Source organism: Schistocerca nitens, chromosome 1 (assembly GCF_023898315.1).
Source record: "Schistocerca nitens isolate TAMUIC-IGC-003100 chromosome 1, iqSchNite1.1, whole genome shotgun sequence".
Lineage (NCBI taxonomy): Eukaryota > Metazoa > Arthropoda > Insecta > Orthoptera > Acrididae > Schistocerca > Schistocerca nitens.
This window is the reverse complement of record NC_064614.1, coordinates 1,014,278,972-1,014,304,381: the sequence shown is the minus strand read 5'-3', so window position 1 is coordinate 1,014,304,381 and position 25,410 is coordinate 1,014,278,972. Positions and strand designations below refer to the sequence as shown.

At 41.9% G+C, this 25,410-nt stretch overlaps 1 protein-coding gene across 5 annotated transcripts in view; it reads left to right on the top strand.

Annotated features, from left to right (window-relative positions):
- Nucleotides 1-25,410, top strand: part of LOC126196030 (ankyrin repeat and SOCS box protein 3-like) — a 293,727-nt gene that overhangs the window by 155,777 nt on the left and 112,540 nt on the right. Inside the window, exon 10 of one of the 5 annotated variants that reach the window (XM_049934539.1) lies at nt 7,290-8,027. The exons of the other annotated variants lie outside the window; for them this stretch is intronic. Coding sequence (XP_049790496.1) covers nt 7,290-7,570 — 281 coding nt within the window. The 3' untranslated portion in view covers nt 7,571-8,027. Of the gene's footprint in view, nt 1-7,289; nt 8,028-25,410 lie in introns of those variants that run through there. 5 annotated transcript variants of the gene reach the window in all.

Sequence of the window (25,410 nt, the reverse complement as noted above, 5' to 3'; positions counted from 1 at the left end):
CTGTCACCCTTGTATTGAAATCAAACAGAAGAATATGTCAGAAATTTTCTGATTTCTGCTCTTAGCAGTCCATTTTCTAGTATCCACAGCTTCACCCACTATCTCTGAATGAAAAGTTGACAATATGTAAACTCAAATAGCAACAACAAACTACAAATAAAAAATAACAATCAATAAACAAACACACAGCAACTGGAATACCAACATGCAAAACAAAAACACTATATACTTATGCACCAATCTAATACACGGCAATCCCATACAAATAGAGTACTAAAATGCAATGAAAAATGTATTTACTATATTATAGAAGGTAATGAGCAACATTATGAATAGAGATACACTAAAATTTTGAAGAAGTCCTGCATTGACCAAAGCCTTCAGAAAAGTCTGTTCAGTTCAGTTGCACTACCACCAAGACTCGATGGATTGCTTGAAGGTACACAAATAACGTGTTCCTCTGAGGCATATAGTGAGTGCTTTTGGTTCTCCCACCTATTTGATTGCCAAGTTCTTGACAACATTATTACGATTGTATGTGGACTGATTGGATTTGTATATCAAGAATTTGGCACATTATGTCAGTAAACTGAACAGCTTAGTGGTACAGCTGGAGGACATATTAGTTAGCTTCGATGCAGTGTTGTTATTCGCTATGGTTTTGCTCAATGAAGTGTTGAAACAGTTGAACTGGATTTTTCCACCCAATGTTGCAGAACTGTTTAAATATTGCCTCACAACCCTGTATTTCAAATGGAATGATGAGCTCTATTAACAGACAGATGGTGTCACTATGGGGAGTTTGTTAAGCCCAGTTATAGCAAAATTCTATATGGAAAAATTTGAGGAGTAGGCATTGGAAACTGCAAAGAAGAAACCGAATATTTGGTTCCAGTACATAGATCAGGCATTTGTTTTGTGGATGCATGGCAGGGGGCAACTGGATCATTTTCAAAGCCATCTTAGTAGGATTAATTCAAAGAGCCAGTGTACCATGGAGCAGGAGGCAGGTGGCAGATTTAATTTTCGTGATGTGTTAGTTTTCAAGAAAGAAGATGGTAGCTTTGGCCACGTGGTTTTTTGAAAACCCATGCTCACAGACCATTACCTACACCAGGATTCAAACCATCATCCAAAACAAAAAGCAAGGCACCATAAAAACGTTGGCAGATAGAGCAAGAAAAATCTGTGAACCAGAGTTGCTTGATACAGAATTCAAACATCTCATGAATGCATTGCTCAAGAATAGTTATTCGTTCACTGAAGTGAAAAGAGCATTAAGACCACTGCGTAGAAATGGAAAGTTTCCCTGCATTTCATTAAGGACACTACTGACTGCACAGGAAAAATCTTGACAAATCAGAACATTATGGTAATCTACAAACCTACCTGGAAGATACAAGATCCCCTAAAATCAGCCAAAGATCCTTGCCAACCATTGGAAAAAGCAGGAATTTATAGGATTCCTGAAGTTGCGGGAGGTGTATGTGGATACTGCAATTGAGTGGTCAAAAAAGATTAGAAGAGCACAAGGGAAATTGCACAAGAGGGGAGATCGACATATCAGCTGTTGTGGAACTTGCTTTGCAGCCAGGAGACCACCATATTCATTTTGGTAAGACTCAAGTACTGGCAGCCACAAGCAGATACCATGAAAGGCCATACAGAGAGGTCATAGAGGTTATAAAACACTCCAGGAATTTCAATCGGAAGGAGGAGGGCATGAAATTGAATGACACCTGGATTCCGGTGTTGAAAAAGATGTGTATCAGTCTTACAATGTGTGGTGATAGCAACAGCGGACAATGACAGTTGACAAAGGGCAGTTGTGCAAGTGCTTTGGAAACATGATGTCATGTCTCTGCGCGGAAGCGGAATTTTGCTGCAGTCAGTAGTGAGCCAGGGTGTGAATCGGTCATTCATAAGAAGCTATGACACCCCTTGAAAACTTCCTCCACAGATGGGGTCAAAACATTGGGTTTTAAGGTGAAATTCATTGAACCATGCCATATTAGCCCAAAACATTTTATTCATTATGGATGATTTTTTAATAACACTGGATTTGGTCTTAAAGGATTTCATGTTCTGATAATAATAATATTTATTATTATTATTATTATTATTGAAACTTAAAGAACAATTTTTTTAATATTCTGCAATGTTGCAATTAGTCAATTAAATTGGATTACATGACTTCTTTTGTCCCAGTGGGTGCACCTGTGGTGTAACATGGTGATTCTGTGGAATAACATGTTCCATTTTTAACAACTTAGGCCAATAAAAAATGTTCATGGAAACTGGGAATGTGGTTTAGACAGTTTTTCAGTGTGGGGCATCCCACTGTGTGTGGCCTGGTTTGGTGTATGTGCGGATAGATGTAAAAGGAAGTTGTGTCAGCATATTGACAAGATGCGACAGTGATTGCACATTTCCACCTGCTGTGGAGGTCTGCCCTATGCTTTGGCATCACATCTTGGCAGTGCCTGGGAATTCAAGGGAAAAAGGGTGTGGGCAAGAACATAAATGCCCAAACAAATGAGTAATACATGAGAACTGTCATTAAAGCATCTAATACCGAACCAGTACACCATTACAAGCTACGATCTATTGCGAGCTATGATATATTAGTGATCAGTATCACCCGCAATTGTAAAAGTAATTGTATAGAGAAGGCATTGTGGTTACAATACAAAAGAATTGTCACAAACAGTTTACTTCATTTAGTAATGTGGATAAATCAGAGCCACAACTATAAAAGATGAATAAATCATGCACTGTCGAGTGGCAGTGCATAGCAGATCCTCACAAGTGATTAACTTCAAGAAAAGAAACTGCAAATTATTCATAAGGTAAAGCTACCCACTTGCTTCCAGGTGAAAGATCATGTATGGAGTGGAATATGTCATAACCATAAACCATACACCCATAACACCCTAATGTCTAGTCGGTAACCAATACTGTGTAAATTCAGGCGCCCGCACACCATTTGGGAACGAAAGAGAAGAGATGGCTGCGGGAAGAAGTCAGCCAATTGCACACTGACCGACCCCTCTCAAGGACAACAATGCAACAGCAGCAGCCCCTATGTGAAGATTACATAAGCGCCGCGACTGCTTGGTGATGGCCCAGTTCAATAACGGCATCAAGTTTAGCGACATCGATAGCAGCATCAATGCTATACTTCGTTTGTACTCTCTATGTAGCACAAAGAATTATCTATACAGAAAAAGTTTATTTTGTAAGTCACTCTTTGCTTGGAACACTTCTGTGTGATTGCCAAAGTTAAGTATTGCAATTTTCTTTTGTAATAAAACTCATTGATACGACTTGTTTGATTGTTTGTCTAGTGAACCAAATATGCACACTTCCTAGACACTGCATATTTGGCAACGAGGATGGGATCGAATACCACAGTGACAACCAAGAGCCTGGCTGCAACAATTTTGTTTTGTTGTGGGCTTTTGTGTTTTGCTGGTGCCTTAATTCTACCTTATCTTTTCTTTACAGGGGTGTGTTTACATGTTTTAATAGTGTCTCTTGTAGTGTTTTTCCTTTCAGTGGTTTTAGGTGGGTGTTGAGGAAATTTTCTTTGCTTGTGTGCTTATTTTTATTGCTTACATTGTCTGTCTATTGCATTTGCCTATACCAAAACAAACAACCCACCTCTCCCACCCCGTGCTCAGGTGCCTCATCTGTAGTTGATAGCTGCAACGCAGGTAACGCAGAGGTTTAAGTTTCAGACGCAGCAGATTGCCACTCTGCTAAACACAGTACAGCAGTTATTGGTGAATCAAACCACTAATGTTGCGCCACATGTAACAACTGTAGCTCTGAGTGCCATACCACCTTTTCACCTGTTTAACGAAGAAGGTGAGGAATGGCTCAAGTGGTTGCAACAGTAAAAAGCCCACATCATTGCTCACAAAGTGTCAGGTACTGTGAAACTACATTACGTTTTGTCAACGGTGGGAAAAGTAGTTTTTCACCTTATTCAAAAATTGTTCCCTAATGTCACTCCAAGCGAACTTTCCTATGAGCAGGTTATAGGTTCTCTAACTAACTATAATGACCAACAAATGAATGTGGTGGCAGCTTGGTACCAATTTTTTCATTGCAAGAAAAGGTCAGAACAAACTTATCGCAAGTTGGTAACAGATTTGCAGGGTATGACGAGGAAATGCAAATTTAAATGTGCTTGTGGTGCTTTATATTCAGATGCAATTGTGTACAATGTTACTGATGACAAACGTAGGAAACAGAGTGTGAAACAGTTCGATCCATCATTCCATCACATCGTGCAAATTCTAGATCAGTGTGATTCAGGTGCCATCGCGACCAATAAATTTGAGCAGCACCAGTTTGTCAGGTTGAGTCATCCCTTGCTTACGACCGGCCCAGTAGGTAGCAATGACACGCACATGCCAAGCTGCATAAACAGTTCTCTAAAGAGGCAAACACAATTAAGTCATGTCCTTGGCATGCCTCGTGGCACAAATGCCGAGATTGCCCCTCCAGAGAAGCACAGTGTTATGCTTGTGGCAAGAAAGGTCACATACAGTCCATATGTTTGAAACGGTACAAACCTCAGCATTCTGCCCACTCACAAAAATATATTCACAAGGTCCATGTAATCAATGCAGTATATTCAAAGCCTGCTGCAGGCATTAGCAAAACTAGCAAGCAAACAGCTTCTTCAGTGCTACACCAGTACAGCAAACTTTTTATTCATTTGCATGTTAATGGAAAACTTGTGAAATTTCAGTTGGTCACAGGTGCCTCTATTACATTGCTAAATCTTAAAACATATGAACAATTAGGCTCACCATGTCTGTCTAAAATTAGCACGCACTTGACGGCTTATAATGGACAAGACATTCCCATTCTCGGAAAATGTACTTTGTCTGCCATGTATTGCTTGCATATGCGAACTGTGACTTTCACTGTGCTACAATCATGCGATTGTGAGAACATATTTGGCCTTAATTCGTTTGATTTGTTTGGCTTTCAAATTCAGGACAGTGTGTTGTCAGTGACTACATTCAATGCCAGAGACTGTGTAGTGATTGCTGAAAAAATTCCCTGAACTCTTTTCTGAAGCTTTAGGCAAGGCTAATAATTTTGTTGCACATATTTCTATGAAAGACAATACTCAGCCAAAATATTGCCGAGCCAGAAGTGTTCCCATTGCATTACGGGACAAAGTGACTGCTGAACTTAAAGAATTGCAAGATATCGGAGCTACATTTTGCTCCCCAAACCTTCAGGTCGCATTCGCATCTGTGTTGACTTTAAGCCTACAGTCAACCCACAAACTGTGATTGATACTTATCCATAGCCACACCCAGAGGATCTCGTGGACAGAGTAGGTGCTGCTTGCTACTTTTCAAAAATTGATTTGCATGACGCATATGTTCAAATACCACTAGATGAAGAATCTCAAACCATGCGTGTTGTGAACACTCATTTGCGCTTGTTTAAATGTTTGTGGCTGCCTTTTGGCAGTGCTTCCACAACTGCCATTTTCCAGTGGTATTTGGAACAGCTGACTGCTCAAGCATAAGACTGTTGAAACTATTTGGATGATATTTTTATAGCATGTCATACACCTGAAGAACACATTGCAAATATATGTGCTTTGTGTTGTGTTTTATTTAATGCAGGACTGAAATGTAGACTGGAAAAGTGTGATTTTTTTAAACATGAGTTACAATAACTGGGTCTCATTATAAACAGTCTAAATTTGCATCCTCTTCAGTCACATTTGTTAGCCATACGTGACCTGCTAGTTCTTCGCAATGTCACAGAATTACAGTCAGTCTTAGGGAAAATGAACTGCTATACTCGTTTCACACCAAATGCTGCACAAATCGCAACTCCATTGCATTGCTCGTGCCATAAGAGCTCTCCCTTTGTTTGGACGGGAGAGTGCCAAGAAACTTTTCAAAAACTCAAAGATGCATTACTCAGTGATCAATGCTTGGTTCACTTTGATCCTGACAAACCACTTTTTGCAAGTTGACAGTTCCTTTTGTGGAATCAGTGCAGTGCTTTCGCTCAGATTTGGTGATAAAGACAGGCCTCTTGCTTTTGCATCAGAAGTGTTGCCCAAAGCTCAGTGTAACTATTCACAAATAGAGAAAGAGGAATTGGCTATTGTGTATGGTGTCGCCAAATTTCACCACTACTTGTATGGCAGAAAATTCTACTTAGTAATGGATCACAAGCCATTGCTGTCCTTGTTTCATCCAATGAAGCTGGCTGCTGTACAAACTGCCCTAAAATTTCAAAGATGGGCTTTCTTGTTGTGACTGCACAACATGTTAATGCAGACACACTTTCACATCTTCTGATTGGCCCTGATAGAGACTTTAACATTTGTGCTGCATCTTGTTGTCATGTTGATACTCAGGATTCTGAATTGCTTCAATTTTTTCCTCTGAACTACAGGAAAATTGCACAGGCCATGGAAGCTGATTCAGATTTGAACATTTTGCTGAAGTACGTTTGCATATCTTGGCCACCCAAATAGAACAAATGACCTCACAGTGTCACATATGTGCGGACAATCAGTCCACTCCACCACAAAAATTCTGTGCTAGGACTAAGTCACAATCACCATGGCAATGTGTGCACATAGACTTTGTTGGACCTTTTTGGAACATTCGTTGGTTGATTGTGGTAGATCCTTATAACAAGTTTCCTTTTGCTGTGCCAATGAATTCGACAGTGTCACAAAGCACAATTCAGGCATTGCCTCGAAGGTTTGCCTGAAGTCATAGTGTCAGACAAATGCCCTCAGTTCAAGTCAACTGAATTTGAAACATTCTGTGAACGTAATGGCATACAGCATCTAACTAGTGCAGCTTTCCATCCACAGTCCAACGGTGATGCGAAACATTTTGTCTGAATCTTCAAGCAGCAGATGGCCAAACTTCGCACCGCAAACACCATGGATCAAGCATTGCAACTGTTTCTTGCCTCATATCATTTGCATCCATGAGCTGGACCAATGCCAGCGGAATTGCTTCACAGCCACTGCTGTCGGACACTGCTCCACCCTCTTCAGCATCCGGCACTGAAGGAAGGTCGCACGTATCACTTCATGCCGCATCATATTGTGTTTTTCAGGCTTTTTAGCAGTAGCAGACGGTGGGCGTGAGGTGAGATCCTTCATTGACTTGGTGCATGCAGGTACCTCATTGCAGGCCCGGACAGAATGCAGTGCCGACATCACTGTCAGATTTGCCACTGTCATGTGCACAGTGCTCCTTCTATAACTCTTCCCCCAGATTCACAGATCCTGAGGACAGCACAGCCACAGCAGCTGCCAGAGGGTGTCATCACGGCACTGTGGGATGACCCCATGGAGGTGGAGCCCTCACCTCCTCCACCTCCTCTTGTCCTATCAATGGAGCTGGACCTGCCCATGCTGCAGCAACTGACACCTGCTACATCTTGTTATGGGCCTCAGGAATTGGACGCGTACCCTTCTGGGAATTTTCCGGGGGATGTTTCCACCAGAGCGAAGGCCGGGTGGTGGGGTACGGCCAGAAGTCTGATGTCCCTGTAGCCACAGCTTCCGGTCCTTCAGAGCGTCCACGCTCCTGCCTCCTCTCCCATTGTCATGTCCCATATATGACAGCGGTCCATCACTTTGGCAGGGGGGAAATGTGAAGTGGTGGCACACCAGTCAGGAATGAAAGAGGAGAGACGGCTGTGAAGAGAAGTCAGTCAGTAGCACACTGACCGGCCACTCTTCAGGACGACAATGCGACAGCAGCAGCCCCTATGTGAAGAGGACATAAGTGCCACGACTGACTGGTGATGGCCCAGTTCAATAGCAGCTTCAAGATTAGGGGCATCGATAGCAGTGTCAGCGCTAGACTTCGCTTGTACTCTCTATGTAGCACAAAGGATTGTCTATACTGAAGATTATTTTGTATGTCGCTCTTTGCTTGGAACACATCTGTGCAATTGCCTAAGTTAAGTATTGTAATTTTCTTTTGTAATAAAACTCATTAATGCAACTTGTTTGATTGTTTGTCTAGTGAACCGAATATGCAGGCTTCCTAGTCATTATGGTAACTATTGTAGGTAATATAGATAAGTGAAATATGCTCTTTGCAGAAATTGTAGTGAATGTGCAATTCCAAAGTAGCAGCTGATATGATTTAAGTCACATGGCTGCAGCCATCTGATTATCAAATAGGACTCGTTTAATGTAACTGAATAGAACTCTTTCCAATGGCATGCCTGTAGCTGCATGATAGAAGTGACTCGAAGAGGAAGTGTCGAGAACCATGTGACTCTACTACCACTGGACTGTGAAGCTGTGAGGTCATAATGCATGCATGTGATCAGGAGCACTGTCATTGCAGTTTGCTTAATTTTCTGGCAGTTTTGTTTGTAGCTTGTGTAGCTTGGAGTAGGTGTGTCAGAACTCATTACATCACTGTAAGAATGTTGAATTGTGTATAACTCTTATACACCATCAATACAAAGATGCTCATATCAGAAATAATGTCTGTGCAGCAATATTGACCTGATTTTTATAGTCTCTCCTCAGTAGCACCACCATTTATCACCACAAAGCTGATGTTTGCCCAAAAATGTACACACCACCTCATTTTAGTTTGCGCTAACACAAACATCTAATCTTCACTAAGCGTGATTGGTAGTAACAGTGACTACTTTGTCACCTACGAAAATTTATATGTGCGTTGAACCAGATCAGCATCTATGATTAAGTAGTGAAGTTAATTGTTCTGTTGAGTGCACAAAAACACTTTTCACATTTATGAAAAAAATCTTAGTTTGCTCTTAGCATGGACTTGCAGTTACTTATTAGAATTAATTACACTTAGATAGCTCATTCAATTCAGCTATAATGAACATCACTGTATGCAGCAGTCACTTGTTATTGTGACAATATCCTTCCACACTTCCTGTTAGTCACAACACAGTCCGACAAAAATGTTCCTTAATTTGAGACACTGTAATCACACAGAAATTATTAAAGTTATTGAATTTCACTGATGTTGGTCCATATATTTTTGCATAAAAAATGTGCATGAATATGGTGTTTGCCAATACCAGGAGTGCACACAACTTAGATCTTACTCATGGCTTTCTGATCATGAACTGCCAGCTTTAGGTGATGTTTTTGATAGACTACAAGTGCTAATGTGATTCTGACTTATAAAAAGTGTTGCTGATCAGAAATTTAGAAAAGTACACAGACACTATTATTCTTACACAGTGTGAATCTCCTTGTTTATATAGGAGCGCCTTTCTGCAGATTATGGCAAATTACATGAAATTATTAAATAGTGATATTCTACAGAGAAATTAGGCACTGGAACAAAACTGTGTAGTCAAAGGACAGAATGAAACACTGATTATGACTTTGCAATGGAAAATGGGTCTGCTTATGAACTCGAATGCTAATTATCTGTTCAACTAACCAGTTTGTGGTAATGTAAGGTACTTTACAGGAAAGTTGGAATGCCTAGGTTTCTGTTGGTGTTGATCATTAATGGAATTATCCTGGTTAGCTTACAAAGCTTTCCACATATCAAACTATAGTGTTAACTTTATCTAACTGTAACTTTTAATTAACAAGCTGTATAGCTAAACTGATGGTACCAATGTAATCGATACAGTGAGGAGAATAAACTGAGCAATGAACCTAAATGGGGGAAAGCTGAATTACACTTGTGGAATATCAGTATATTCACAAGATATTACTTTTATAATAGGATAGAAAATATAGCAGAGAATTAGAGAAAAAGGTTAGTTATTAGCAGAGATCGAAAACATAACAGGTGGGATGGAACCACCATGCTAGGTCAGATGTGGATTGAAACTGCAAGATCATTGAAACTACTGTGCGATAAGAATACTTTATTTATCTTGCTAATTTAATTACAATTTTTTAATGTTACATCAAGAAATGACCAAATTTGATTTCATTCCTGTCAGTCTGTTCTCGTTACTTGTTTCATTTGCCATGGTATTGAGCCAATACTGCTGCTAAAGTAATTTGCTAAACCTCTTCTTACAATGAAACCTTCATTGTTTCCACTGCCACACCTAGTTTAAAAGGTATCAGATTTCCTGTTGACAGTTTTCTCCGAGAATTATGTAGCTCTGTGATGTATGAAATGCAAATAACAAAGACGTACAGCTTACTCCAGTCAACAAGAACCAGGAAAAAAATCAATAGATTCATAAACTAAAAGTCTTCCAACATCAAGATTATCTTCTTATGTTTGTGAATGTAAAAAGTAGTATATGCAATATAACACACTCTTACTTTCAGCTGTTCCAGAGCTCTTAGTGATTGTTTTGTATATTGTCTTTAGTACCGTGTATTACAATATTTGTAGTTGGTGGCTGTGTTATGAGTTACTACCAGAATGAGGTAATGGAAATGAAGAACAAAAATGTAAAGAAGGTAAACTTAATAAACATGAACACACAAAGGGTGGTGAAAAAGCAATTGACATAGTCATGAAGAAATTGTTACTCTAGACGCTTGCTAATCCGGCCATTCCTGGCACATAAGGGAGCCGGATTAGCAGAAGTGCCAGATTATTGAATGTCTGAAATTTATTTAATTCATTTATTTTGTTTTTTATTTATTTTGAAAACATAGGAGACATAGTGTACTGTATCTTATTAAACAAAAGGATACAGTTTTAAAACATAGAAGACATGCTTTATTAAATCCAAAAATACATTAATTTTCAAAGAAAACTTAATCCTTGGATGTATACTGTAAATAATTATACTTCTGTATCACTCACCTGAAACGTGTCCCTAATTTTTAACTGTTGTAGTGATGTACGCGACAGTGGCATGCTTTATCATGCAACTGCTTTATAAGCATTACATCGGTACTGCATGTATATCTGGTTGTTGTATTATGCACTCCAGGAAGACCTCGGCATCTTCAGCAACAGCAGTGTGAGAAATCTTCATGCTCTCTCCTCCTGTGTCCTCTTCTTCATCACTTTCTTGCACTCTTTTGATTATTTCTTCATCTATTACAGTTTGGTCCGTATCACAGTGTTCCTCATACAGCCACTTAGTAACATCTTCATCATCAATTTCTTCTCCTCCTGGAAGGTTGTGGAACATGTCAGTGTACAAAGTAATTGATAATTCCGAATTGACTGGCTCATCACTGTCACTCACTACTGGATCCAACTCGGCATCAACGGATGGCCATAGTTTTTTCCAGCTCTTCACTATGGTAGTGCTCTCCACTTTTTCCCGTGCTTTAGCTACTTGGAAAACAACATCATGTATGTTAGTTGCTTTCCATGCCTTCAGCATAGTCTTGATAGAGTCGTTTTCACTTTCGTTCAGCAAGGAGATGAGAACTGAATCTCAATAATGACGTTTAATTGATTCCAAAAGACCCTGGTTCATGGGTTGAATTAGGGCTGTCACAATGGCTTGGAGAAAGAGTGCTTGTACATGTATACCATCGGATTTTAGAGAAACATCTGAAGGATGACTAGCAGCATTGTCAATTATAAGGATACCTTTCAGTGGAAGTTTTTTCTTCTTTAGCTCTTTTCTCACTGCTGGTACAAATGTTTCCAACGCAACCACCAAGCGCTTTCTTCTGAATGCGATACTGCACTGGTAGAGTATTTATGTCAGTGTGTTGAAAACAACACGGATGTTGGGATTTTCCAATCGCCATAAGCGGTAGGCTATGACTCCCATTTGCTTTACAACATGCCATTAATGTTACGCGCTGTTACTGTTGCTTGTAACCACGAGCTTCCTTCTCGTTCTTGGCAGCTAATGTTTTTGAAGGAAGCATGTTGTAAAAGAGTCCTGCTTCATCAGCATTATACAAGGCATCAGCAGTTAAATTTTCTTCCTCTATTATCTTCTGTATCTTGCTTACAAACTTATCAGCATCCGTATTGTTAGCTGAGCGGCTTTCCCTGGTGACTGTCAGCTGCCGAATGCCATGTTGTTTTTTCCATTTTGATAGCCAACCTTCACTCACTCCAAACAAGTTACTACCGGCCAAGTTGTTTGTTAAATGCAGCTGCTTTTTCCTTTGTAATTGCGCCACTGACTGGAATTCCTTTACTGCTTTGTTGTATGAACCATCCATTAACAGCTATGTCCGGTTCTTCATTCTCAGTCTTTCACATAACCCTCTGTTTTCCCAAGTCACTATCCGTTTGTGTTGAGTACTGTCGAATGACATCTTCTTTCTTTTTGATGTCATATATTGTTGCTTGTCCAACATTGAACTCAGCAGCAATGGCTTTCTGCGAAGAACCTCGATTTAACTTATCTAAAATTTTGTTTCTGCTTGAGGTCTAGTGTGGTGTGTTTCCTTTTAGAAGACATGATTCCAAACTCTGAAGAAAGCTACAATTTCAAATACAGTAAATAAAGCATTGTTTAACTAAGCATTGTTGTGCATGATAATTCATTGTGCATGTGTTTTTGGATGTGCGCCAGATTACTGAGAGGGTGGACTACTGAGAGCTGGATTAGCGAGAATCTAGTGTACTTTATTGCAAAAGGTCTAGTTACACTATTTATAACAACAGGGCTAGACAGTAAATGTACAAAAACATATCTGGAGATGTTTTCAAAAGAAGGTAAGCAGTATAAGGAGCATTTATGATGGAAAGTCTACAGAATAAACAACATACACTACTGGCCATTAAAATTGCTACACCACGAAGATGACATGCTACAGACGCGAAATTTAACTGACAGGAAGAAGATTCTGTGATATGCAAATGATTAGCTGTTCAGAGCATTCACACAAGGTTGGCGCCGGTGGCGACACCTACAACGTGCTGACATGAGGAAAGTTTCCAACCGATTTTTCATACACAGACAGCAGTTGACTGGTGTTGCCTGGTGAAACGTTGTTGTGATGCCTTGTGTAAGGAGGAGAAATGTGTACCATCACGTTTCCGACTTTGATAAAGGTCGGATTGTAGCCTATCGCGATTGCGGTTTATCGTATCGCAACATTGCTGCTCGCATTGGTCGAGATCGAATGACTGTCAGCAGAATATGGAATTGGTGGGTTCAGGAGTGTAATACGGAACGTCATGCGGGATCTCAACAGCCTCGTATCACTAGCAGTCGAGATGACAGGCATCCTATCCGCATGGCTGTAACGGATCGTGCAGCCATGTCTCGATCCCTGAGTCAACAGATGGGGATGTCTGCAAGACAACAACCATCTGCAGAAACAGTTCAACGATGTTTGCTGCAGCATGGACTATCAGCTAGGAGACCATGGATGTGGTTACTCTTGACACTCATCACAGACAGGAATGCCCACGATGGTGTACTCAACGGCGAACCTGGGTGCATGAATGGCAAAACGTCATTTTTTCAGATGAATCCAGGTTCTGTTTACAGCATTATGATGGTCGCATCCGTGTTTGGCGACATCGTGGTGAACGCACATTGGAAGCGTGTATTCGTCATCGCCATACTGGCGTATCATCCGGCGTGATGGTATGGGGTGCCATTGGCTACAAGTCTCGGTCACTTCTTGTTTGCATTGACGCACTTTGAACAGTGGACGTTACATTTCAGATGTGTTATGACCCGTGGCTCTACCCTTCATTCGATCCCTGCGAAGCCCTACATTTCAGCAGGATAATGCATGACCACATGTTGCAGGTCCTGTACGGGCCTTTCTGGATACAGAAAATGTTTGACTGCGCCCTGGCCAGCACATTCTCCAGAACTCTCATCAATCGAAAATGTCTGGTCAATGGTGGCTGAGCAACTGGCTCGTCACAATACGCCAGTCACTACTCTTGATGAACTGTGGTATCATGTTGAAGCTGCATGGGCAGCTGTACCTGTACACCCCATCCAAGCTCTGTTTGACTTAATGCCCAGGCGTATCAAGGCCGTTATTACTGATTTCTCAGGATCTATGCACCCAAATTGTGTGAAAATGTAATCACATGTCAGTTCTAGTATAATATATTTGTCCAATGAATACCCATTTATCATCTGCATTTCTTCTTGGTGTAGCAATTTTAATGGCCAGTAGTGTACTTATTTAACTACTTCAGTTGACAGATTTGATGTTGCCTGGCATCAACTGTTATCTATAGATTCATACTTAAATACTTAATTTAGGTAGGTACTTTGCCACAGACGACAGTACATGCAAAAACATAGGTATTAAAGCCTTTGTAAGCCTCCACACAATGTTCCAAAACCTATGTTACCCTCCAAACAGTATTAAATTGTGAAGTAGTCATTAGGCTTACAAGTCCCCCATTGATACAGAAGGAAAAAATAAAAATTATGGATAAGTTAGTGATGCCACATGGTAATGGAAGTTCCTCATAATGGTTGGTTGCAACTATGAACTGTAAAGCTTCAACACTTCCAGTTGTTTGTAAAACTGATGACTGTGTTCATATAGTGTTGAAATGTACTAATAAGAAAGCAAACTCATTGTATATCTGTATACTTTATTTCACTGCCATTTCATTAACCAGTCTGTTTGTATTGACCTACTGCACATGCTTTTGAGAAAGTGCACCACTATGATGATTATGAATTAGCAGTTCAGATCATACAGCCACAGTCATCTCAGATGATATATTGGAATCACACCTTAAGACAAGTATCAATAATGACCAGTCAGTCTTACTACTTGTCTCCTTATCAAAGGTACTGAGAAAGATTAAGTATGAAAGAGCCAGAACACACTCCTCTTAAAATAAGATAGCCTACTTACTCCCAGTTTGGATTTCAAAACGGTCTTTCCACAAAACTTACTGTTTTTCAATTCATGAATCAGATTGTATAAAATTTAAATGGTAAAATATTGCCAATAGGAATTGTCTGTGACTTTTTGAAACTATTTAATTGCACAGTTCACAGTTTTCTCCTAGGGAAGCTTAAATATTGTGATAACAGAAATCTTCCTGGTAATTGGTTATCAACCTGTCTAAGCTGATGCATTAGTATACTTCAGAAGTGTCTGCAATTAAATAGACTCTGCAGTTGTACCACATAGATCGAAATTGGGTTTACTGTTGTCCTTGTCCTTATCATAAATGATCTTACATTATATATCAAAAAGTGAAGAGAGTACTTTTTTCTGACAGTGTAACTGTTAAAACCAAGGCTAATGAAGTAATATCAGCACTTGAAAACATAAATAGTATTTTATTCAAAATTAATTACTGGTTACTGCAAATTGGGTGTCACTATATTTAGGTAAATCTCTACGCATGCTGTTCAGTATTGCACAAGGGCTGACTGCTCCATTAGAAATAATGCATGAAATACATTATTTTAATTTCTTTGGTGATTATATGGATGAGAACCTGAATTAAATATCTAAACTCTGCAGCTTTTGCAGTACAGATGATATGAGGTTTTGGAGATGAAAATGTCAAAAAGTTGACTTACCTTTTGTGTAGTAATTCACCACAACATTGTTTACTCATTACAATCTCTAAAATGAAACAAACAATGGAAACTTCAAGCTGGAATATCAGCAATATAAGTAAAAGATTGATTGCCACTCACCATCAAGATGGCACATTGAGTTGCAAACAGGCACAACAAAAAGACACTTCCACATTAGCTTCTGCCCCAAGCCTTCTTCAGACAAGGACACACACACACACACACACACACACACAAAAGCAAGTACATCTCATGCACAAGTGACCAACATCTCTCATACCTCAGTCCGGAATGCAAATGTCATTCAGAATGGTAGCAATAATCTGGGGGGGGGGGGGGGGGGATAGCAGGGTATGGGTGGGGAGAGAGAATAGTACTGTCTGGTGCAGCATGCAGGGACTGGACTGCCAACAGGTGCAGTGTTGGAAGGCTGTGGTGTGAGGAGGAGGAGGAGGGGGGCTGAACAGGAGCAGAAAAGGAGAGGAATGTCAAAGGGAAAAGATGGGCAGGTGCACTGGCAGATTGGCACACAAAAAGGATGAGGGGATGAGAGTAGGGAGGAGGTGATTGGACAGAGGGGTTGGAAACTGTTGGGTGGAGGATGTGGAGCTACCATAGGTTGAGGCCAGGATAATTTCAGGAGTGGAGAATGTGTTGTTAGGATAACTCATATCTGAACAGTTCAGAAAAGATGGGGTGGAGGGGAGGGCCCTGACAGCTTGGGTAGTGAAACCACCATTGAAATAAAGCATATTATATTAAGCATCATGTTCTGCCATATGGTGGTCTCCTTTATTCTTGGACACAGTTTGGTGGTGTCCATTCATACTGATGGACAGCTAATTGGTAGTCATCCCAAAATAAAAAGTTGTGCTGTGATTGCAACAGAGGTGATATGTGGTGTGATTGCTTTCACAGGAGACCTGGCCTCCAATGGAGTAGGACTGGAAAAAGAAGGGCTGTGGGGGTGGATAGGACAGGTCTTGCACCTGGGTGTTACGCAGGGATATGATACCAGTGGCAAAGGGATGCACTAGGATGTTGTGGATGTTCGGTGGAACACCAATGTCTTGGTTAGGATGTCCCTTATTTCAGGGCATGACGATAGGTAACCAAAGCTCTGACAAAGGATGTGGTTCATTTTTCCACTCCAGTGTGATAATGTGTTATGAATGGGGGGAGGGGGTAGTAGTGGTAGGATTGGGGTTATGTGGGGGAAATAGCATGGGAGATCTGTTTGCAGACAAGACCTGGGGGTTAGTGCCTGTCTGTGAAGGCCTTGGTGAGAACTCTCAGCACACTTAGCAAGGAAGTTCTTGTCATTGCAGATATGCTGTCTCTGGGTGGCCACGGTGAATGGGGGCAGGATTTTTTGGTATGGAAGGGATGACAGCTGTCGCAATGCAGGTACTGTTAATGGTTGGTGGGTTGAATGTGGACAGATGTGTGGAAGGAGCCATTAGAGAGGAGGAGGCCAACATCCTGGAAAGTTGCATGCTGGGTTAAGGAGGACAAGGTGAAGTGGATGGGAGAGAAGGTGTTGAAGGTTGTCAAAGAATGAGGACAGGGTGTTGTATCAATGGGTCTAGATCATGAAAATATCATAAATGAACTTGAACCAGACTAGGGGTTTGGCATTGGGGGGGGGGGGGGGGGGGGCGCTTAGAAATACTTCCTGTAGAAGGCTCATAAACAGGCTAGCATAGGAGGGTGCCATGCATATGGCCGTGATTGTGCCACAGTTGTTTTGTGTGCCTTCCTTTCAATGGACAATTAGTTGTGAGTTAGGATGAAGTTAATAAAGTGGTGCCGGCCGCGGTGGCCGAGCGCTTCTAGGCACTTCAGTCGGGAACCGTGCGACTGCTACGGTCGCAGGTTCGAATCCTGCCTCGGGTGTGGATGTGTGTGATGTCCTCAGGTTAGTTAGATTTAAGTAGTTTTAAGTTCTAGGGGACTAATGTCCTCAGCTGTTAAGTCCCATAGTGCTCAGAGCCATTTGAACTATTAATAAAGTGTATGAGGAATGACGTAGCAGTGGGTTTTGAGTCTTAAGAATGTTGGGAAAGGTAGTGTTCAGTTGTGTTAAGACCATGATAATGAGGGATGTTAGTGTATAGGGAAGTAGTGTCAAGAGTGATGAGTAGGAATTCAAAAGATAATGCGGTGGGGATGATAGAAAGTTTGTAGAGGAAATGGTTGGTATCGCTGATGTGGGAGGCTAGATTACTGACAATTGGTTGAAGTTGTTGGTCAGTGAGGTCCGAAATTCTCTCAGGGGGACACAATAACAAGCTACAATGGGGCGTCCAGGATTGTTGGGTTTGTGGATTTTGGGGAGCATTCAGAATGCAGGTGTACAGGGTGTCGTAGGAGTGAGGGGAGGAAATGGATTCAGGCAAGAGGTTCTGTGAAAGGCCTAAGGCTTTAAGCAGTGATTGGAGGTTATGTTGGCCTTCTGGGATGGGTTCACTCTGGCAGAGTTTATAGACAGTTGGCAGAGGCCTTCCACCAGTTAGTCGCTGTGATTCAAACAACAGTGATAGAAATTTTGCCTACAGGTAGGATAGCTAAATGTGGGTTTATGGCTAAAGATGAGGACTTTGGACAGGACTGAAACTTCTGTGAAGGGGTTAAAACGAATTTATGGGAATGTTTCAGTTATGAGTTGCGTGGTGTGTTGGTAGGTAGTTTTGGGAGGGGGGGGGGGGGGGGGCAACCTAACCTCTATCCTACTCCCAACACTGAACCCTGTCTCTCCCATTTCATACCACCATCCAACCCTGATCTTCCCTCCTTCCAACTAGCCACTCCCTGGTCACCTTCCAGGAATCCCTTACCTCCAACTTGGCCTCACCAACCTTCCACAGAACCTTTCTTCAGAACACCAAACTCCCAGGAGAAGAAAGGACAGCCATACACATCTTAAACCAAATCTTGACCTAATCGTCCTACTTGCAGACAAATGTTCCACCACTGTTGTTATGAATCACATTGACTACCTGTGAAGGCCTCTGGCAATTATGTATAAACCGTGCCAGAATAATCCCATCAGAAAAGTCCAACATAACCTCCAATCACCGATTAAAGACTTATGGCTTTCCCCGTACCTCTTGCCTGAATCCATTTCCTGTCCCCACTCCTTTGACACCCTGTATACCTGCATTCTGAATGCTCCCCAAAATCCACAAACCCAACAATCCTGGACGCCCCATTGTAGCTGGTTATTGTGTCCTACTGAAAGAATTTCTGCCTTCATAGACCAACAACTTCAACCAATTGCCTGTAATCTAGCCTCCAACATCAGAGATACCAACCATTTCCTTTACAGATGTTTCACCATCCGCACCTCATTTATTTCTTTAATTCCTACTCGTCACTGTTGACACTCCTTCCCCATCTACTGACATCCCTCATGCTCTTGGTCTCACCACTACTGAACACTACCTTTCCCAACATTCTTAAGACTCAAAACCCACTGCTACCACATTCCTCATACACTTTATTAACTTCATCCTAACTCACAACTACTTGTCTGTTGAAACGAAGGCACACAAAAAGTCTGCGACACAACCATGACCATCTGTGTGGCACCCTCCCATGCCATCCTGTTTATGTGCCATCTAGAGGAGATCTTCCTACCCTCTCAAGACTTCAGACCCCAAGTCTGGTTTGGATTCGTTGATGATATCTTCATGACGTGCAGTCATGGCCAAGACACCTTCCCTCATTCCTTCAGAGCCTCAATACCTTCTCTCCCATCTGCTTCACCTGGTCCTCCTCAACCCATTGTGCAAACTTCAAGGGTGTTGACCTCCTCCTGTATCATGGCACTATCCACATTTCTGTCCTCATTAAGTTCACCAACTACCAACTGTATGTGCATTTTGACAGCTGTCATGGCGTCTGCATCAAAAAATCCTTCCATACAGTCTGGCCATCCAGGAATGCGTGTCTATAGTGAAAGGAATTCCCTTGCACACTGTGCTGAGGGTCCCACCAAGGTCTTGATAGACAGGCACTATCTCCTTGATCTAGTCTGCAAACAGATCTCCCTTGCCATTTCCCCCACATACCACCAATACTCCCTACCTCCAAGAACCAGCTGCAACGGAGTCCCCCCTTTGGCAGCCAACACTACCTCGGAATGGAACAACTGAACCACATCCTTCATCAGAGCTTTGATTATATATCATCATGCCCTGAAAAGATAAACATCTTACCCAAGATCCTTACCACCCCTCAAAGCAGTGTTTCATTGTTACCCAACCTTCCCAACATCCTGATCCATCCCTATGCCACTCCCAATCCCAGCCCCTTGCCACAGTGAACATATCTCTGTGAAAGATCAAGGTTCAAAACTTACCCAATCCATCCTTCAGTGCTTCTTATTCCAGTCCTGTCAGAGGCTTATCCTACCCCATTATAGAGGCTGGGCCATCTGAGAAAGCAGCCATGTCATGTACCATCTCTGTTGCAATTAGTGCACAGCTTTTTATATTGGTATAACTACCAACCAGCTACCCACCAGGATGAATGGCCACAGCCAAACTGTTTCTAGGAGCAGAGAAGGTCACTCTGTTGCACAACATGCAGTTGAACATAACATGCTTGATTTCAATTGCTGCTTCACTACCCAAGCCATCTGACTCCTCTCCTTAACCACCATTTTTTTTCTTAACTGCATCAGTGGGAGTTATCCTTACAACACATTCTCCGAATAAAATCTTCTGTTTCCAAGGTGCATCAATTTAAATAAAATTCTCGAGCTTTTGATGGCCATCTCCACTATCATCATCAGGAGTAAAACAGTTGACTACCAGGGCTAGCACAGTTTTCCACTTTTATAACCACAGTTGCAGCTTCTGGCATCAATCAGAGAGGGCTGAAATGAGGCATGTACCTAAGGTGAGTTGGGCAGCTCACAGCAGCTCCGGCCCATCGCAGGACTGTGAAGATAGGCGGTGCAAGGGCCCGGCGCCTCTTTTGAAACCGTTGCTCCCACCTGCCTACAAGTATCAAGCGTCCATTGCTGGTTCCTTTCAATATCTAAATCCCACCCCCACGCCCTGTATGTATGTATCCCTGGTCTCTATTAAAATTGTTGGTGTTCATTCTAATATTACATCTACATCTACACCCATACTCCGCAAGCCACCTGATGGTGTGTGGCAGAGGGTACCCTGAGTACCTCTATCGGTTCTCCCTTCTATTCCAGTCTCGTATTGTTCGTGGAAAGAAGGATTGTCGGTATGCATCTGTGTGGGCTCTAATCTCTCTCATTTTATCCTCATGGTCTCTTCGCGAGATATACGTAGGAGGGAGCAATATACTACTTGACTCTTCGGTGAAGGTATGTTCTCGAAACTTTAACAAAAGCCCGTACCGAGCTATTGAGCGTCTCTCCTGCAGAGTCTTCCACTGGAGTTTATCTATCATCTCCGTAACGCTTTCACGATTACTAAATGATCCTGTAACGAAGTGCGCTGCTCTCCGTTGGATCTTCTCTATCTCTTCTATCAACCCTATCTGGTACGGATCCCACACTACTGAACAGTATTCAAGCAGTGGGCGAACAAGCATACTGTAACCTACTTCCTATGTTTTCGGATTGCATTTCCTTAGGATTCTTCCAATGAACCTCAGTCTGGCATCTGCTTTACCGATGATCAACTTTATATGGTCATTCCATTTTAAATCACTCCTAATGCGTACTCCCAGATAATTTATGGAATTAACTGCTTCCAGTTGCTGACCTGCTATTTTGTAGCTAAATGATAAGGGATCTATCTTTCTATGTATTCGCAGCACACTACACTTGTCTACATTGAGATTCAATTGCCATTCCCTGCACCATGCGTCAATTCGCTGCAGATCCTCCTGCATTTCAGTACAATTTTCCATTGTTACAACCTCTCGATACACCACAGCATCATCTGAAAAAAGCCTCAGTGAACTTCCGATGTCATCCACCAAGTCACCTATGTATACCGTGAATAGCAACGGTCCTATGACATTCCCCTGCGGCGCACCTGAAATCACTCTTACCTCGGAAGACCTCTCCCCATTGAGAATGACATGCTGCGTTCTGTTATCTAGGAACTCCTCAATCCAATCACACAATTGGTCTGATAGTCCATATGCTCATACTTTGTTCATTAAACGACTGTGGGGAACTGTATCGAACGCCTTGCGGAAGTCAAGAAACATGGCATCTAGCTGTGAACCGGTGTCTATGGCCCTCTGAGTCTTGTGGACGAATAGCAGGAGCTGGGTTTCACACGACCGTCTTTTTCGAAACCCATGCTGATTCCTACAGAGTAAATTTCTAGTCTCCAGAAAAGTCATTATACTCGAACATAATACGTGTACCAAAATTCTACAACTGATCGACGTTAGAGATATAGGTCTATAGTTCTGCACATCTGTTCGACGTCCCTTCTTGAAAACAGGGATGACCTGTGCCCTTTTCCAGTCCTTTGGAATGCTACGCTGTTCTAGAGACCTACGGTACACCGCTGTAAGAAGGGGGGCAAGTTCCTTCGCGTACTCTGTGTAAAATCGAACTGGTATCCCATCAGGTCCAGCGTCCTTTCCTCTTTTGAGCGATTTTAATTGTTTCTCTATCCGCCTCTTTTATTAGCCTCTCTATTAGCCGCCTCTTTTATAATGGAATCCCAGTATGTTGACACTTGAGCCAGGACTCTCTTGTTTTCATACTTTATTTGTATTGTCTTTCATGCAATGCTCAGCTTTGGCTGACTTGTGAAACTCCCTTTGTTTAATATGACACTTGTGCTCGGTACAATGCTCTGCAGCTATGCAATCTGACCTAGATAGATGCTACTGCATTCACAAGGGGTACTGTACACAGGCACACAAAGAGCTATGTCATCTATAATGTGGCACAACATATCTCATATCTTGGTGGCGAGCCAGAAGAGTGGTCTGAGTCCATGCCTCTGCAGCACATATCCTAACTTGTTGCTCATTGCGCCACAGTATGGCAGGAAAGCAGCCAACTTGGCCTCTTCTGCCAGCACACAAGGTTTCCTTCTTCAGTGGAACCTGAAAATGTTTGCCATGTTCCTCTTGCTATAACCATTCTCTCTGAAAACATCTCAAGTGCTGAAATTCAGACTGTAGGACATCGTCATCAGAAATGACCTATTCTCTGTGTGGTAATGTGCTCAGGACCGCTTTTCTGTGTACAAGGTGGTGAACACTATTGCCGTTCGAGTACTGATCAGTGAGTATCAGTTTCCTGCACACTGTACGAACAAGCTGGGGTCCTGCATTCCACTAAACTAAAACCTGCAAGAAAGGTAGCTTACCATCCTTCTCCATCTCCTGGCAGATTTAATGTTGGTATGGACACTGTTCATGTGATCAGCAAACTGTTGCATTTCATTTTCACTGTGAGGCCTTATCAGAAACATGTCATCGACTTATCTTAGGAAGCAAGACAGATGCAATGCCACAGAGTTTAGAGCCTGCTTGTCGAAATGCTCCATGAAGACATTTGCGACTGCTGGAGACAGTGGAGATCCCATAGCTGTGCCATACGTTATTTCATAATATTCATTGTGGTACAGAAAATACGTTGTTTTAGGACATGAGGAAACAATTTGATGATTCCAGGTGGAAATTGTTGGGCCAAAAGATCCAGCATGTCTTGTACTAGCACCCTTGTAAAAAGTAACACAACTTCCAGACTAACCATTACATTGTTTAGGCCTATTTTCATCTTTTTGAGTTTTACAATAAATGTGTGTGAGTCTACAACAAGGTGTTCACAATGTCCCAGTTTTGGTGCTAATAATTGTGCAAGATGTTTTGTCAGTCTGTAGGTTGGCAAATTTATTGCACTAACAATGGGCCTAAGAGGGACATTTTCCTGATTGTATTTTTGGTAAACCATAAAGCGTGAGAAAAGTGTGGGAGGTCTGCCGGCAAGAGGTTTTAATAACTTTCCTTTCTTTCTGACAGTGGCCTATGTGGTATCATGACTAGGCTTGTGGTATGCGTCATCTTTTAATAAAAGTCTTCAGTGTTCAGAACCACAGCAGTATTTTCTTGTTGACAGGTAAGGCCTCCATAGCCGGCGTAGTTCTGTGCTGGAACTATGGGAAGATAATCGAATTGATATTGATGCAGCGAGTTTTCATCGTGGAGGGCGCGCAGTGCAGCAGAATTGAATGTGCTCAAGTAGTGCATGCCCAACACCAAGTGAATCCACCACGCATGTGCTGGTGGGGCCTTAAATACCAGAGCTGAGTGTGTTTCCGCCAGTATCGCCTAAAGATGGCTAGAACACTCTGCACCGAAATATTGTGGCAGGAAGTTACAAACATCTGGCAGTTCTCCCAAAATTTTCTGGAGCAATAAGCCACATTGTTCCTCCTGGCTAATATTAGATTCCAGTGGCTTGACTTTCTCCAGTATATGGCCGGTGGTTAGTCTGATGTCCTCAGCTGCCTCGTACAAGTGATGCCGAATGCACTACTCTATTCCACTAATAATATACAAAATTGGTAGATGTCGCGGACTCAGTGCTGCCACAGAGGGGTAGTCCTGTTCTTGATTGGAGAATTAAACAACTGTCCTGGTGGCCTCAGCTCCTCCATAGTGAAGCTGTCAAACATGTTATAATGCTTATATGTTGTCTTCCACAGACTTGCTTGTTGTTGTGCTGTCATGGATACGCCCACCTTCCCAATTGAATGGCAACAAGGTTGATGAGAAAAATTGATGACAATCAAATAAGTTTCTGGCATTAGGATCAAGCTCATACCTAGTCTGCCATATTCGTTGTCTCACTATGGGATGACTTCTTCTCTTCAAAATTCTGTCCACTGTAAGAGTTTGAATGTGGCGCTTAACAACAGTGCATAGAGGAATTACCTCCTTGTCCTGGCAGCACTGCAAAAATGCTAAAGAAAGTAGATGTGATTCCTTTTTCTACAATTTTTCCAGCAGTCTCACAATGCACATTACACCTTCACTGTAGAGGAAAGATATGTGATCTCAGAGTCTTTCTTAGTTTTCAAGCTGTGTCAATTCAAATAAAATTCTCAAGCTTTCAATGGCTGTCTCCACAATCATTATCAGAAGCAAAACCACTGATTGCTGGGGCTGGCTCGGTTTTCTGCTTATATAGCCACAGTTGTAGCCTCTGCACAAATTGGAGAGGGCCAAAATGATGCATAGGCAGAAGTTGAATTGGGCAGGTCATAGCAGCTCCGGTCCACCATGGGACCGAGTAACATCAAGTGGCACAAGGGACCAGCGTCACATTTGAAACTGCTTCTCCCATGTCCCTACAAGTGTCAAGTACCTGTCATTTCTTCCTTTCAACATCCAAAGCCTGCCCCCATGCCCTACTAAGTGTGTACCCCTGGTTGCATTAAAATTGTTGCTGCTCATTCTAATCTCAGCTGCCTCTTTTATAACATAATCCCAGTATGTAATATTAGGTAGAAGGAATGATATGACTTACACTTATTGCATGAGAACAAGGACTTGGTTGTCTTACCAATCAACAAAGGAAATGCCACTGTGGTTCGGAAACTGAAGACTACCATCTGAAGGTGCTAAATTTATTAGAAGATGACATGTATCGGAAGCTTAGTTGCAGTCTGACACAGGCCATCATCAGAAAGACAGGAGTTATTAAAGGACTCTGGTTTAGCAGATGAAGTGGTGAAGAAATTGATGCCTTTTGCTGCCAGACCACCCAAGGTTTATGGATTGCCAAAGGTATGTAAGGAAAATGTACTTCTTAATCCTATTGTTGGTGCAATCAGTTCGCCCACCTACAGACTGGCAAAACACCTTGCACAATTATTAGCACCAAAGCTGAAAAATTGTGAACACCTTGTTTTAAACTCACACACATTCGTTGAAACACTCAAGAAAATGAAAATAAATCAAACTGACATAGTGATTAGTTGGGAAGTTGTG